Genomic DNA, 17,752 nt, shown 5'->3' with positions numbered 1-17,752 from the left:
TAATAGATGGACTAATATATCTGAACTATCACTTATATGCTTTATTATTTAGGGAGATTTTAAAAAGATAAGTATGGTATCTGTAGGCAAATATATTATCTTATTTTTCTAACTTGTCATTAGGATTCTCTTCTTTCTGGTTCCTTGAAATTGACTGCGTATTTTAGAATCACTTGTTCTTTTCTACAAATAAATCTCCAAGACAGACACTGTAATCAATTGCTTTTTATTTTGTTCATTTACAACTGTCAGACAATTTTTAAAAGATATTTATTTTTACATAGACTATATTTTCAGTAGAGCAATTTGAACATAAAAACATTCAACTTTATATGTCACTACATTTTCATTAAAATATACACCACTTTTATACATTAAAGGCTCAATTGGTTAAGAAACATGTATTGTTACAATGTTCAAAGGGGAAAAAGGATGACATGGTAGGACTGATACAAACGTGCCTTTCTGAAGTGGCAGGCAGCAATAGTCTTCCTGGGTTAACATTTCCATCTCAGTTTCACATGGAGAGATGTCTGTGTGAAGACAGAAGCCCCTTTGGGTTGTCAGAAGTGAAGGTAGGAAACATTTGATACAGTATGGATTTTTTTTTAAAAAAATGAGGTGAAAAAAATACATAATCCTGATCCCTACTTGTCTTTCTTAATGCAAGGACTGTGTTTGGTTGTTCTTGTTTGTTTAAAAACGCAGTACCAAACAATGTACTGTAGACATTTTGTAGGACTGAGGCTCAAAGTTTATATAGTAAAGACAGATTATAGCAATAAGAGTCATAAAGCAGGGACTTTTGTGCAACCTTCCCTTTCCCCTTTGGTATGTTACATAAATGAATAGAAATGTCAAACATCAAATTTGGTAAAAGATCTAAACAAAAATATGTACTCCAACATTTTATATATGTATGTATATATAAGGATTCATTACACATGCCCAATTCATGAATGTCATACATGCCAAAATCCTTTTGGAAATTTACACAGGCATAACCAAATATAGTAGTGTAACTTTCAAAGGTAACCTGCTCTAGATTTTAAAAGCACTCAAACATTAGCTGTTGTACCCTGAGTTGTGCAGCACAGTACACAACAGATAATGTCTCTGGTAATTTCACAACATGAGGCAACTCATCTTCAAAATTTACTCCATTTGTGTTACACTTTCAGGCATAACCAACAGGATTTTGGTCATAGTTTTTATTTATTACATACAAAAAGATTTATAGAAACTAGTTCCTTACATTGATTTTACTGTTTTAATGTCAAGAGATGAAAGTCAGTTTAGGAAATATGATTTGATATTTACTAACAAATCTGGTGGCTAAAATATTTTCATATACAGTACTTCTGAACAACATTAGCACTTGATTACAAAAACACCACAGTGATGATTATTGGCACATTTAAAAAATCCTTCTCTATGTGAAAATACACAAAATAGATTAACTGCCCAATATATTCTGATTTTTAAAATCTACATAATTACCTTTAAAGAATTCATTCTGCAATACCAGAACTACTTCCATCAACAATAATTTCCCCCATCCCACCTTTAAATAGTGCTATAACTCAAACCATTCTGTAGATTATAGTTAACTGTACACAAGGCTATGAAGACTGATAGAAAATCACATTTGCCCTCAAAAAGTGACTTGTTTAAATCTGAAGAACAACTCAGAAACAACTTGTCATCAGTAGCTACATTTGGGCTGTAAAAGTTACCCGCAAAAACGTTCTTTAAAAAAAAAAACTGTAAAGCGTATATTTTAGTCTCACTGCTTCTGACCTCATACTCATCTAGACAAGAGACAAAATAAAAATGTACAAGCAGATTTGATGGTTATAGTCAGGGCTGGGCAATGTATGTGGGTCACTTCTTATTCAAAACTCACTACTGCTGATGATTTTTGCCAATGGAATTTGATCACACAAGAAGTGGCAATTTCCCTTTAATTGTGCCATTTCGCTTCTTAAGAAAGCCTGCCTACTTTCCTTGTTTCCCTGTAGACCTGTACTTCCAGGAGGACAGATCTACTTGCAAACAAGATAAGCAGAGAGCATGAACGTTTAAAAGAAAGCACTGTCCAATTTTGGTGCCAGCATTGGTAGAAGAGGCCGCAGAGAACCCCCACAGGGCCACAAAAAGGAGGGGGTAAATATGGTCTGCCCACTGCCCACCACTGGTTAAAGTGCTTTTCAGATCTTCTACCTTCATATTAAAATACTTTCATAATGTATAAGTTCTAATTCCTTTAAAAAAAAAGAATACACATTCTAGTCAAACCAAACTTGGACATGGTGGACATTCCACCACCATCACTGTCTTGATCTAGATGCAGACTGAAGCTAAACTTTTCTCAGACAACTCCAGTACACCTTGAGCTGAAGGAGGGAATCAGGAAATAAGAGGCAGCAGAGCTTTTCATTTACATTTTCATTAATATGGGTGACAAAATGAAGCCTATGAACACATCTGGATAGTGTCTACTGCCACCGGGACATCTGGGAAATTTAGTTCTAATTCATCTAGTTTCATATTAGTGAGTCAGGAGAAGGTTAAAATGACAGATCTCAGAAGAAACTGGGAGCTCTAAAGCATGCACAAAATCTGCCATATGGTACACAGGAATATTGGGCAATTAAACCTGGACCCTTGGCCACTGCCCCCACTGCAGAAGCTAAATTTCTAAAAAGGAGGGGTTACCTGATAGCAGAGAAAATGGGAGTCAAAAGAAGGGGATTACAAAAATGTGGTAAGTTTGGTAATTTCTGTACCTTTCTTTTAAATTGGGGGGAGTGCACTTCTGAATTCTTTCAATTTTGAAATTTAGTGCCAGCTCTAGTTTGAGCTATAATGGCTCTTTAAGGCGATTGAAGTCATTTGGTTGCACAATCCTACCCACTCATGAACAGTGCTTGGCCCTCCTGCCCAGGTGTAGAATCAACAAAAAAGCTTCATCCTTTGAAATCACAGCGACCCATCTTCCTTTTAATACATCAAGCAGTTAAGCCCATTCATTTCTTAGCCAGCCTTCTATATTTGAAGAGATAATGTCTGTTATTTGGTTTGTTTAATGAATTCATTTCAAATTCTTCATAGTGTTTATTACCTTTGTAAGCTCACAATCTCAACTCCTTGGGCTAGCACACTTGTCAGTCCCAACTATAGTGGACCTACTAAACTCATGGGACTATGAGCTAACTCATGAGCTAACAAATGCCACTCCTTCCAGTTTAGTTGGGACTAACAGTTCAAGTCCTTGGGTATATCAATGGTAGGCATCAACCCAAAATAGTCTGGTTGCACACTTAGACAGAATGACTTCGAATTCTTAATTTGATTTTATTTCACATGAAATTCCACATAAGGTACTTGCTATCTTGATGCTAGTTTTAACACTGCTTTTGCTATAATAATACAGTACAATAACACATTTTGTGGAATTGAAGGACACAACCAAGGCTGCATGTTTTTATGTTTCTATCAGGGCCATCATGCAGCAGGGGACTGCTTGGCAAGAGGAGGGGAGCTGTCTCTGATTTATCTCAATTCTTGCTCTAGAAAACTCTGGCCACTGCTCTTGGGTAGAGCCAAAGACTATAGGGAAGGGAGTTCTAGTACTGTAACACATAGTATTGAATTTACAGTAAAGTCCAAAGAGAACTTGCCCCACTGAAGTCTATGTGCAAATTGATTAGGAGAAACAAACACCAGAGAGCAGTAAGAATGTAACAGAATCTTCAACACAGTAGAGCAGTGGTCCCCAACTGTTTTGGTACCATGGACTGGTTGGGGTGTGTGTGCAGGCTCCCAGGAGGGCGGTGGCACCCCTGCGCTCGCGGGTAGGAGTGTCGTGATCTCTTAAGTCTAGATCTCTAATATAGCCTTCTTAATTTAAATATGCAAAATAAGAAGAAAAATCTGTTGCAAAATAGAAGTATTTCTCATATATTTCACCTGTATTCCTATATTATAACAGCGTCTAAAAATAAAAATCCCAGTTTTGGAGGACCTATTTCAAGTATTCATTTTTTTCAGCTTTAGTATAAATAATTCTTGGTACTGTGACTAAGGCAGGATTAACACATAAGCAACATCAGAAGGAAGACTTGAACCAGCATGTCCAGAGGTAAAATAATGGTATGGAAAAAGGTTGCAGTGGAGTTTGTGCTCTTGTAAGTGAGCTGAAATACTGTTATTAGCTTCTAACTGTCAGGCCTTACTTTAAAAAAAACTCACAAGATAAAGATAATAAAACAGAAAAAACAGCATCAGAAAAACAGCTGAGCATGGTGCATGGCTGAATGTCAAAAAAACTAGAACGGTGGCTAATATATTTCCACTGATAAAGGCCTCAGCATAGTCTGAAAAAAAAGAAGGTTGAGATAAATTGGAACATTGTTTGAAAGCCCAAAGTATCGGTCTATCAGAGCAATAATTCCTTGATTAGATCGAGCAAGCCAGAAGTAATTAGTGTTGCCCCATAAGAGAAAACTAGAGCAGCAGCAGAAGAGTAGAGCATCACCAATTAAGCCTCCATGTTCACCTTGGGTTTAAGTCCAAACCATGCAACTGTGCTGAGATCAATCTGAACTCCTCTCATGTGTTTAACATACATGCCAGAGGCTTTTTCCTAGATTAAGGCTCTAGGCAGAAGAACCAGTGAAGGCATATTTAAGGGCTTACCCCTCTTGGAGGCAGCATTTTGGCACATAGTTATCATCTGACTGGTCAGAAAAAATTACAACATGCTTGTTGGGAAATGAATCTGTGATGTATTTAGACCAAAGTAATGCTCAGGGCAAGGCAGAAACCAGTTTTTATCATAAAAGCAGCTAGGTTTACTTTTCTTGCTTCTATTGCTTTTTGTTTTAAAAGGAAATACTTCAGAAGCCATGTAATGCAACACTGTTAATTTGGTGAAATCATAAAACTGAAAGTAGAATGGCACCTATTGGGAAAGTGTAAATATTTTATGGAAGAAGACAGTTAGGTTGACATCAGAGCCTTGATTTTCACACATGCCACAACCAAAAAGAAATAACTGCACAGTTCTTGGGCTAATCCCATGCGGAACTGCCTTCTATTGAGGCTAAGAACTTGTGGTCAGCTCTTGAATATACCTTGTTTCCAATTTTAGGTATGAAAAGGCTTGTCAAAATAATACAATGTGGAAAATAAAATATATGCACAAGTAGCATAGAGCTATGGGAGAGGCTAGACCAAACAGAAATTCACAAAGAATCTAAAGTACAAACGCTCATTAGTGATTTTGCCAACAATCCAAAATGTGAGCCAGAATTACTGAAGTTGGTTACTCACTCCTGGTTTGTTAGGGGAGCAACAAAGCAAGGTCCGGGTTTAGATGAACGGCAAGCTTTTATTTCTCTTGTTAGTGCAGTTGCTTTTCTGGCATTAGAAGCAAAGTGGGGGTGATCAATGAGCATGCATACCTGACAGGATTCTCAGCAATTTTAGCTTATTGTTAAATTCTGTAGTGTTTAAAGACTATCTATCATAAGTAACATAGAACAAATTAACAAATTACTAATTACCAGGACTGCTATCTACTGAATATAATGGTATTTACTAAATAATACAAAATTATTCCCGTATTTGAATGAGTATGTAAATCTCTTGTCTTGTGAGCCAAGAGAAGGACAGCCAAATTTTCCACCCTAAGTTTGCATTAAACTTTCCAATATCTCTATTAACTCCATGGAGTTAATGAAGATGATTCTAGTAAGAAACGTGCCTTTTAAAACTACCTTTGTTGAAGGAAGTAAAATTATAAATAAAGTGTTATTTATCAAAAGGGCATACACAGTTTTCTTTGTCCACCTGACAGAGTTCTTCATCATTCAGAGGTGACCATCAACTGTACAGGAGAGTCTATAATATTGTTTTCATACTCTTTTTGATCTCAGATGCTCTTTAGTGAAAGGTGTTTCAAGTGAAGCAAAACTGGGAGTGGGAAAAGTTACAAATTCAGCCCCTTAAAAAGGTTGCTGGCATGATTTAAAAAAAATTAAAAGATTACTGCCAAAACCGAAGAAAAAACACCTATAAATACCTAACCTACTGTAGGTGTATACTTTTAATTTGGATTTATGGAAAATCACATTTGTCACAGTCACACTTATATACATGATTGTATTACCAGCAATAACAATAATAATGCCTTTAGTGTTTGAAGTGCTTCATGCCTGTTGATTGTTCCAAAACGAAAGCACTTGAATTTTACTTTTCTTCAATAAAGGGGGAGCATTGCACTATCTTATCAAGCAATGGCCTTCCCCATGGCCAAGATCATTCTGTAAAGCAGACTCATCTCATTCAACAACAGCATCAACTTCCCTAAAGTAATGAAAAACCTCTTATTTAGGTTCTGCTTTTGTTTCTCATTAATTTTTTTTAATTACTGATGAATATTATAATGATCTAATTATATTTATGGGGAATGGTGAGAAATAGCTTGAAGAAGAAATTCCCTGATATTTTCATTCTTTAAACTAGTGAAACAGCACTATTTTACTACTGTACATACATTGGAAAAGAAAGAAAATACTACAAGAAAACCAGTAATGAACACCTTCTCCCTGACCAGTCACATAGGAACAGAAAATGACATTGAACAAACAGCTATTAATCACCTAGGAAATATCTATAAGAAGCAATAAAACAGGAGAGACCTGAAAACTGGAAATCCTAAAGAAAAGGGAACTCCATGAAGCCTTGGGAGTATTGCACTTGCATTCAAGGGTTGCAGGGAGGGGCCTACAAATCAAGACTGAACAATTATGGGATGACAACACTGAACATTAACCTGAAAGCTACATCACCTGGATTTCCCACAGAAGTTGATGAACAAAAGATGACAAGGTGAGAAAAAGGGGTTAGTGTGGAAACAGCCATTGCCATGGCTTAGTGTAATCTTTACAGCGTGCAAATTAAGAGTCACACTATTATGTCCCTAATATAGGGGGCTTGGGGGGGATCTGAATCAAGGACATCCCAGTTTGCAGCTTAGACTTAACTATCACAGAACACTTCATACTAAGTGTTGGCCTGGGAAATTCAGAGTCAAACTACATGTACAGAATCATCACATTATACAAATTTCATAGCATAGGAAGAAAGGAGGTGGAAAATGTTATTTTTAAAAGGGATGCCCAAAGACAGCAAACCACAGGCAAATCTGTAAAAGCCTGCTTTCTTCATATGTGCAAGATTAATCTGCAATTAAACAAAGTTCTTGTTGCTTTAGTCGTTAAGTCGTGTCTGACTCTTCGTGACCCATGGATCAGAGCATGCCAGGCCCTCCTGTCTTCGAAGTAATACAAAGTAATATTCTGCAAATAAATCATGGTTTCTATGGGCAGCAGATTCCACTCTTATCTCTTGCTTATTTTGTAAGAGGCTGAGAGCCTTTGTACCAGATCTTGGTTGCCAGGCAACCGTACTTTTATGATTCCTCTGGTTTCTGACTAGCTGTGCTTTTTCACATTTTATGAAATGGACAACTACACATGGCATTTGATTAACTAAGTTTGGTATCACAGTTTTGAGGACCTTCGAGACACTGCATTGCACATAGATGGAACACTTCTATCCTCTCAGTCATTTCATCTCTTACCAAGCCACCACTTTGGCCTAATCAAAAGAACAAAGTTATATTTAATTTTATTCTTTTCAAATGACATGGTTTAGGACAGAAAAGTGTTTCTGTAGAGACAGTGAAAAGGAGAACCAGAGCAGAAGCAGGGCAATGAGGTCACCAAAACCAGCTCCTTCATCCTCCCCACAAGGCTTTTAAATGAGTTAACAGATCAGCAGCTGAAAATCATTCCACATCAGAAGCATCATTGTCAGAAAGATGATAATTACTTCCCTTCACCCGGATATATTCAATGTACCTCCCATCATCAGAATCTGTAATGCCACATGTACAGAGTGAATTGTCAAACAAGCATTCAATTTCCTCTAGTTTTTTCCCTTTCGTCTCAGGAAGGCAGCCGTAGAGGAAAATGAGTCCCACAAAAGCAAATCCTGCATACAGGAAGAATGCTCCTGGAAAAAAAATCCACACAGAGAACATTAACAAGAGTTTCTCCATAGTTCTTCTAGAACAAAATACAAAGTCATAGTGAAATAAGTGACAGAACTGTTGGATAGTTCAGGGGTTTAGGTAACTGGCTGCAGAGCCAAAGGTTGGAAGTTCAATTCCCCACTGTAGTTCCCTGACAGGGGCTGGTCTTGATGAACCATAGGGGCCCTTCTAGCTTTGCAATTTTAAGATTATTATATTATATTTTAATACACACTGAAGAATCTCCAGCATTTAATTAGGATTTGCCCAGAGACTAGTAAAATAATCTCATTTTAGAGACTCAAGATTGCAAAGGAACGTGAATTAATGTTAGTATCATGTTTACAGAGTAGACTGGAGTCACCCAGTCATTGTGCATTCTAGGGAACAGGCTTAATTGTCAATGAGACTAGAAGAAAAATGTTTTCATTAACGTTAAATAGCATTGTTGCTAAGACAGAGCCACACAGGACACCAAAGTGGAACATTTCCCGGCATCACCTTCTGGAGAGAGTCATCCAAGTATGTTTGGAAGCCCCGAAAAGCTGAACTGTCCATTGTTAACTTTAGACAAGCTCTCCAGAGGCATAACAAGGTTGAAAGAACTCACAAGCACTGAGAAATGTGGAGGAATCAACAACACTACAGTACATGGCTTCTGTCTTCTTCCCAGCATAGATCACTAAGAGGGCACCAGAATTAAACACTGATTGAAATGAATCTTCAAAGTAATTTTGATTATTTAAAAAATAGGAAAAAAAGTTAGGTAACCTGTAAAATAACAGAAATGCAAGAGTAGGTGATACCTGCAAGTGGCTTCTTCTGCTAGGCAGACCAAATATGAATCCCAGACAAAAATGGGTTAGTCACATTTGGAACAAACACCTTGTCCATATCTCTGGGCCTTAAAAACTAAAAGTTATCCAGGAATTTCCAAGCAGATGGCGCTCTGGAAACTTCCACAAACTGGATTGTACCAACTGTGATATCCTAGTTGTGACACTTGAATAATTTTGCCCTGAATTTGTCTAACAAGATGTCTAGCAGAAGTGTCACAGTGTGCTAATGATCCTACAAAATCTACGAGTTGACCCCCCCAACCGTGCACAACATGCCACATAACCTAGATGATAGTTAGAGCATATCATGGTGGGGAAGAAAAATGCTTATTTTGTTTCCATTATCATCACAGAGTACAGTGGTGCCTCGCTTAATGGGCGCCCCGTTTAACAACGAATCCGCATAGCGATTAAGTTTGTGCGATCGCAAAAACGATCGCATTGCGATGATTTAGATAGGAAAGTATCGCTTTGCGATGATCGGTAAGCTGTTTCACTTACCGATTTTCGCATAGCGATGTTTTTAGAACAGCTGATCAGCGGTTCCAAAATGGCCGCTGGCTTAAAAAATGGCCGCCCGCTGTGTTTTCGCACCAATTCCTCACTTACCGGGCAGCGAAAATGGCGGCCGTATGGAGGATTTTCGCTTAAAGGTGAGTTTTTTGCCCATAGGAATGCATTAAACGGGTTTTAATGCATTCCTATGGGCTTTTTCTTTTCGCATAGCGACGAATCCATATAGCGACTATTTTTGCTGCACGGATTATCATCGCTATGCGGGGCACCACTGTAGATTCAAACATGAACTGTGTACTTGTGCTCCACCAGATTCAGAGCAACTTTTACTCCACTGACATTCTTGAGTTTGCTTCATTGTTCCCAGTACAGTATTCCAAGAGATGATTGGGCACAGCAGAGCCTGCAAGAATGCTGGAGTGGTTGGCTATGCAGAGAAGAGGGAAAGTACCAGCTAGGCCCCTTCCCTTACAAAAGGACCCCAGTGGTGTGTGGTATGACTGGAGGGAGTGGGCCCTGTGTTTCTTAGGGAAGGGAGTGGGCCCTGTGTGGCACCTGCGATACTGTTATTCGTATTCCTATCCCCAGGGATACAAATATAAATAGCCCATGTCTAATTAGCAATCAAATGGATGGAAAGAGAAATGGGATTCTTAATAACCAAAACAATTATCCTGGCTATCCCTCTCATAGATTTGGGTGTAGAGTCAAGTAGCCAGCAGGGCATATTTAACACAAACTGACTCCCCCATTCACCAAACCAGATTTTTTACAAAAGTCAAGAAAGTCTCCTTATTTCAAATGAAGGAGCTATTATTATTTGCTAAACTGGTACTTAACAACAGCAGTAGCAGACTGGACAGCAAGCTAATAAGGCCACCATAGCTTTGGGAGGTGGTGGTGATGTAAAAGTTACAAACAGGAAGAGACAGATGTACAGTATTAAATATGCCTTCTCTTCATCTGGCATACCACAAGGAGACCTCTCAGTCTTCCAGGTAATTTTTAAGAACAATGACCAACAATTAAACAAACAAACAAACAAACAAACAAACCTTATTGCATAATGCAAGTTAAAGCCTAAAGGGCATAGCTTGGCCCTCACTGTGACAGTAATAAGGAAGCAAAGGGAAGAGGTAATAAAGAACCCTACCCTGCTTCTCCAGTACCTTCTATATAACTTTGTGATTATTTTGAAGAATATCACTGTCAGAAAGCCCTCTATGGCCCTTTCTTATGTTTCAGGATGCTACTATGCTTCCTCAGAGACACTGAAGATTGCCAAGTCTTGCTCTGCCTTTTGTTCAAATGATGTGATGGCATGATGCTTATCGCAAAATGCTTATCTGACAACAATATGCAATGCTCTTACAGCCAAACAATTTTCAATTTAAATGATATAAAACTTTTTGAGGTCTACTTTCTTCTCAATTAAGCAAATGCTACTCATAACAACTAGTTCTAGAATTCCCATTTAGGAGCAGAACACTGTAAACTGAAAATTAAACTCTTTCCAGTAGAATTTGATCCATTCATTTTGGGTTAATTTTTAATTGCATAGCATTTTAAGACAAGACATGAAACTATCCAAAAAGATCTTTGTAGAGGAAAAGTTACATTCCAGTTATATGAAAAGCTGCTGGTCTTGGTAATATTTAAGACATTAAAATATTTCTTACCATAATATGTCAGATATTCAGCTGTATGGAGAAATGTTAATGACACAAGAACATTGAAAATCCAGTTTACACCAGAAGAACATGCATTTCCTGTACTTCTTGCCCAAAGTGGATATATTTCAGAATTTACTGTCCAAGGCATTGGTCCCATTCCTTTAGAAAACACAAACAATTTATTTCAATAACATATTGAGAAACATTAAGGAAGCTTTAAAAATTAAGTAGAAAAAAGAGATAAACTTTCTTGGAACAGGGAGATACAATGGACAATATTATTATTCAGTAATAATCCAACATATAAAGCTTAACAGTCCTATCAATGGATCAAAATCTTAAGAGCAGAGTGGGAAAAATTATTTGGGACTCACTAGTCTCCTCTGGACTGAGAAAAACAGAAGGATACCTTAAAATCACATTATATATCTAATCAAGGCGCAAATGTGCACTTACTGGCTATGCACAGATGTGCATGTGGTAGGAATTTTAACCATTATTCTCTATACCAGGGGTCTCCAAACTTTTCAGTATCAGGGTCACATCATATATTTTACACATTTTTGAGGACCAAGAGGGAGGAAGTTTTATAATGAATAAATAAATTTTATTTGGTTCAAAAAAACTTGTACTTGTATACTACAGTATTAATGAGATTGTGAACCTGTGATTGGGTTCTTTGATTTCTCTGGGCAACCCCTCACCTTCGGCGGGAAATAATAGAGGTGACATCTTAATAACTTTCAAACTGTCATTTTTATTGTCACTCGTCCCCTCCAGCAGATTATTCATGGGATCAAAGATTCTTAACTCAGGCAACAGGCCACAACTGACAGAACTAAAACTCTTCCCATACTCCCACGGACTCAGCGGGGGGTTCTCCCACACCGTTCCCTGTAGTCTGGTCTTCAGGGAGGAGTACTTCTCAGGGCACATATTGTCCCACAACATGCGTGCCTAATCCAACCTCGCTCATCCAGTCTGTCATAGAAACGATTGTGGGCTATCTCGGCTTCTCTCTGCAGTTCAGGTTTGTGTGGCGCCACAATCACAGTCCATTCTTTTGTTAAGAAATGGGTCAGCTTCTCTTCCCTCAGATTGGGTTCCGGCAACAGTCCTCCCACCTTCAAGTTTGGGAAGTCTCTCAAAAGTCTTTGGGTTCTTACATACTCGGTTTCCCTCTTCCACGCCTCTGCCCTCTTTCTCTCATAATCCGCCAAGACTGCACTGAACCAGCGTACCCCTTCCTCGCTTATATCCTCCTCCCGCACTGTCACCGCTTGCTCCTCCCTCTTCCCCTTATTATCCTCTTCCACTGAACAAACCTCTATCTTTCCTGCCTTTTCTTTTGATTCAACTTTCACAACTCTCACATCTTTGGCCCCTTGCTCCTCCTTACTCTTCTCCTTCTATGGACTCTTATCACTATGGACAGCTCACTTGTACATATTCCTCCTTCACAGAACCTCTTGGTCTCCTTACATGGCACTTCTTTAATCTGAACCTTTCATATAAATGGGGCTCGTCCATCAAGTTTTGTCACATGAGGAAGGAGAAAACAGAATGCCTACAAGCATGTGCAAAGTGTTTTTCTGTCATTCTTGGAAAGCCACATCCTGATTTAAATATTTGACAGGAAAAGATACAAACAACGGGCTTGGTCGATTTGAGTCCCAGAATTTACTGGCCCATCTTGTGTAGAACCAGGTCCAAGAAGAAAGGGACTATTGATGTCCATGTTTCCTGAGTCCCCTCATTTATGAGGAAGAAGACCCCAGCAGCTTGCACAGGAACTCAGTTCCTTGCACAGAGTTAGCCCAAGACATTAGGCCACCTGAGGCAAGGAAAAAAGATGAAGGCCTTATCCATATATGAGCAGAAGTGGATTGGACTGGCAGTGGAAAGTTTATTTCAGCATCAGCAACAGGAGAGGTTCCTGCATCTCACCTGAAGACAGCAGACTGGTCCACTGCTGCCAAGGGAGCCTTGGGGAACACCGAGCTGTGCTTTCCAAGGGCAGGGGAAACAGGAATGCCCCAGGAGAAACAACTGGGGGAGGGTTGCCCTGCTTCTTGCAGCAACCTCCAGTATATGGCTGTCACAAACCCACCTGCCCTTATGTCATCGATGAAAATCCTGCCCAGAGCACACACTGCCAGCCTCCTGGTGCTGCTACCGGCAGGGCTGGATCTCCGAACTCCTTCCTCTGCCCCCCCCTACTGGGCTCCGGAGGCTCCAGAACCACCCCTGGGCACCCCTGGGCTGAGGGGCAAGAGGGAGGCAAGCAGCCGCTGCGGAGGAAAGGTAGGAGGGAGCGTGTCCCCTGGAAGTGCTCCCAGCAAGTATGACGGCCACAAGAGAGAAGCCTGGAGAAGGGTGGGAGCTTTGTTGTTTCCCCGCAGCTGATAGGCTGAGAGAGAGTTAGCGCATGTGCGGTAGGGCAGGGGACAAGTGGGAGACCAATCCTGTGGCCAGGCACTGTTAGGGAAGGTGGGGGTGGGAAAAGTCCTAGAATTAGGACCAGGCCAGATAAAAAGGCAAAGTGGGCCACATGTGGACTGCAGGCCATAGTTTGCAGACCCCTGCTCTATATCGGTATGTAATTTGTTTTTGGAGACAAAGTTGTTGGATACACAGAATTACTGAAGAGTCTAACTCTTCTTCGCGTAGTGACTCTTGGCACACAGAGCTGATACTTGTAGCAACAACAACAATAGTAGTGTATTGGAACAAGGAGGGCAGAACAGAAAACTATAGATTTGTACTGTGGGGGGTTTTTGGGGGGGGTGAAGCTACTTTAATAAATTGAATAAGATGAAAATAATAATACTATGCAGAAAGGTGGCATTAATCCCTTCCTATGAATGACAGTAAAAAAATAATATAAGGAACTAGGCAAGGGAAAGAGCAGAAAAGTTCTAACAACATTGTTAAAAAGCAATTATCCAGAGAAGTCAGAACTTAAATAGCAGAGGAAAATTAAAAACTATTGTAAGTGTTGATGTATCTGCTGAACCATCAGAATTCTCAACACATAAGGAATCTCAGTTTCTCATATACCCCTTTTCTTTTCTATTTGAAAGAAAGGGATGAGTGAGTGAATGGCACTAAACCGTATATGTAAAAGTAAGAACCTCCTGACTACTCTGTCTGCTCTTCGACAGGTAGTCCAGGAAACAGCATTCAAATTAATACGATACTGCCATTCTTTTCAAAGGAAAAAAGGGACATGTACAGACTCTAGACGTTACTGAGGTTTCTTTCTAGAATTTGTCAGCTCTATAAGCCTAATTAGTTTTAGACAAAAAGTAAGCATGCCATAACTTTTTACCTGGTGCAAAGAAAACCAGATATAAAATAAGTCCCAGGAGTGCTGTCCAAGAGTATGGTGTAGGACAATAGTTGTATGCCCAAAATATGTCTTGGGTTTTGAGTACAGTGTCATTTGAGCACCTGCAAGACAGCCACCAAAATAGAAATAAACATTTAAAGAAACAATCAATACATATAAGCAAAGAGTACAAATACTGAGAAGTACAAATACTGAGAAGGATAAAGAGTCAGACCAACAGGCTTAATTGCTGCCCTCAAGGAAATAGACTAATTTCTGCTTAAAAGTGAATGATGAATCAATTTTACATGCATAGAAAACTGCTGAAGAAGGAACACAGTACCATAAGCTCCCAAGCAATTTACTGTACCATTACACTTAGTCAAACATATTCTGCTTACTAGTTAATAGCCAAAATCCTGCTGCTTAGCATACTAATTACACTCGAATAAGGCCACCAAATCAATGGGGGTTTGGTGAGTCAAAATCTCCATAAACTCCTTTGATTCAAATAAGTTTACTCTGTGACTTACTGTATTTTTCCGTGAATAAGACACCCTCATGTATAAGACACTCCCCACTTTTCTAACCCAGAATTTCTTTCTTTGCAAGAAAGTGGAGGGGGAAGGCAGGGATCAAAGTGCTATGATTCCTGCATCCCCCCTCCACTTTTTGCAAAGAAAATGGAGGGAAAAGCACTTTCCTTGTAGGAAAGTGGAGGGGGAAAACAGGGATCAAAGCGCTTTGATCCCTCCCCCTCCTTACTTCCGTGTATAAGACATCCCTCAATTTTTAATCTAAATACTTTAGATAAAAGTACTGTCTTATACATGGAAAAATACAGTACTTTAGCACAATAATTCATAGTTACAGTCAGCCAATTAGAATGAATTGAACTTATAGAGGCTCTGAATCACCAAATCCCTATTGATTCAATAGGTTTGCTCACTCTAGTGTGATTCACTATGCTAAGCAACAAGAGCCTGGCCAATGTAAGCCAATGTAAACCAGTGTTCCTGTATTTTAGAAACTGACTTATTTTCCTATGTCAGTAGATAAGGTGGATATAATATATCTATTTTTTCTTAGATCCTTTTAATGAAATATATTGTACCTTGTTCCTTTCTTGTGGGCTAAAGCATACCCAGTTCATTCTGGACCCTGGAATAAAGTTTTGTCAGATCATTGCAAAAAGCACACACACAAAACCTATGACCAAGTATTTCACAGAGCACTTAGGGTTTGAAGGAAATAATAGCACCTAAAAAACAAGTCATTTTACTAAAACAAGAAGCAACTGAGTCCTGGTCTCAGGCTTACAATGAAAATAGACAGACCCCTTTTCTTTTGCTCATGAACTACCAACAAGAACAAATGGCAGCTGATTTGTCCTGGCTCCAGTTCAGGCATGCAAGTGATGGGTTCTTAATTTACTAGGTAACTACTTCTGGAGACAACTACATTACTACCTGGACAAAATGAATGAGAGAACTAGGACTGGGAAATGGTTTTTATGCTTTGGACATCCTCACTATTATCACAAATTTAAAACAGAACAAAACAAAAAGTAGAGAAACTGCCTGCAATGCAATCATATGTCCAGGAGAAAATTGCTCTCTTTCATACAGTCTATTATTGTTCTTCATCTTGCACTTCTCTTATCTCTTTGCTTTTTAAAATCTACCATTTGTTTTCTTGCCTTTAATGTGATTGCTTGATATATTTCCTATTCTTCTCGCAGATAGCCACCGTAGCTTTAAGAAAAGCTAGGATAGAAATATTTTCAGTAATTATAATACATTTTAAAAATTCATGCTGTTCCAGACTTACATTACATGTTGCACAAAGGTTGTCCTCATCTGCTACCACAAGCCCTTCTCTCTCATTTTGACTCATTTTGTACAAAGCAGGATGGCTGGCTGAGGGCTTTTTAACCATGAAGCCTTTTTTGTTAAGCTTTTATACGCTAAACAACTTGTATATACCATATTTCCTCATTATCAGCTGTAAATTAAAGTTGATGTAGACATCTTTTGTGTTTGTATTGAAGAATACAACTATGCATATGCTAATGACTCTTTCATAAGAAACTAGTCTGATTTCTTCTCTGATCCACCTTGTACATCCAGATTCTTGCATTTATATTAGTCTGAATTACAGACAATAGGATAATAGCTTCACATAGTATAAGCTGATTTCAGTGTTGCTTTCAGATTTTAAAATATTATTTCTGCAGGTGCACAGTGATGAATATCAGCTGATTATCTATATTGACATGTCTTGCAGCAAACAATACTATAATTGGTTTAGTAGATGCCTTTCAGGCAGCCTGCAGCTGCCCACTAAAGTGAAGTCCAATGTTTTCTTGTGAACGCAGTAAAAAAAGATGTTAAACAGTTTGTCTTCCACACATATGAGGCAGTATGAAGCAACCTGCTGTTTACAGCACTGCCAGGCATTCTGTTCCTCATTAGCAACATTCCCATTGTTGCTATGCCACTCCACCAAATTTTAAAAAAAAATCCATGTCTGGGAAGCCGCACTCTTCCAAGCTAGGGGAGAAATTGGACCATTGCAAAAATCTAACTGGTCTCATTTCATCTAGAAAGTAAAATGGAATGCAACTGGGAGATGGGGACTGGGGGAGGTCAGATTAATTCTCCCCTCCAGACCATTTTCTCCTATCAAAATAGTTCTAAATGTAGTTTTCATTCTGTTAGCAAACAAACAAACAAACAAACAAAAAGACTATAACTATCATTCTCCCAACATGCAGGATTATCAGAAAGAGGAATTCTGGAGGTTTGTGGATAAAACAGGTTATTTAGACCCATTTCTGTTTGGCTTCTGACTTGCTTATGGGGTAGCAATTGCCTTGGCCACCTTGGTGAAGGATCTCAGCTAGGGAACTGCTGGATTTCCAGGTTACCATACATTTTTTGTATCTTCCTGGTTCCCATTTGGATGCAGTTTTAAATGGCATTTCTGGTCTCTTTTTTTCTAGAGGAGCAAAATCATAAGGTGGTTCTGGGAGATTCCTGTTTGGTGTCATGGCTATTGGGCTGTTTTGTTTCTCAGGGTTCTATGGTGTTCCCATGCTATTTAATTTACACATAAAAGCACCTGGAAAATGTGATGGCACCTGTAAGCTGATGACGGTCAAATCTCACTCCCTTTTCCATTTAAATGTAAGGAAGTTGTTCTGGTTCGAAACAATTATTTGATGCTAGTAATGCGTTCAATGAGGACAAAAAAGATGAAACTGAACTGGAGAAAATCCAATGTGCAT

At 38.9% G+C, this 17,752-nt stretch overlaps 1 protein-coding gene across 3 annotated transcripts in view; it reads right to left on the bottom strand.

Annotated features, from left to right (window-relative positions):
• Positions 1 to 210: 210 nt before the first annotated feature.
• The window catches only part of SLC2A13 (solute carrier family 2 member 13), a 191,765-nt gene continuing 174,223 nt past the window's right edge, over positions 211 to 17,752 (bottom strand). For 2 of the 3 annotated variants that reach the window (XM_020796984.3, XM_078394382.1), the window contains 3 exons: positions 14,464 to 14,585; positions 11,139 to 11,291; positions 211 to 8,085 (listed from right to left, as the gene is read on the bottom strand). In XM_020796984.3, coding sequence (XP_020652643.3) covers positions 7,859 to 8,085; positions 11,139 to 11,291; positions 14,464 to 14,585 — 502 coding nt within the window. In that variant the 3' untranslated portion in view covers positions 211 to 7,858. The remainder of the gene's footprint in view (positions 8,086 to 11,138; positions 11,292 to 14,463; positions 14,586 to 17,752) is intronic. The other variant, XM_073000644.2, reaches the window with a different exon arrangement.

This window comes from Pogona vitticeps, chromosome 5 (genome assembly GCF_051106095.1).
Source record: "Pogona vitticeps strain Pit_001003342236 chromosome 5, PviZW2.1, whole genome shotgun sequence".
NCBI classification, from domain to species: domain Eukaryota; kingdom Metazoa; phylum Chordata; class Lepidosauria; order Squamata; family Agamidae; genus Pogona; species Pogona vitticeps.
The sequence above is the reverse complement of the archived record's forward strand: the minus strand, read 5'-3'. Positions and strand labels throughout refer to the sequence as shown.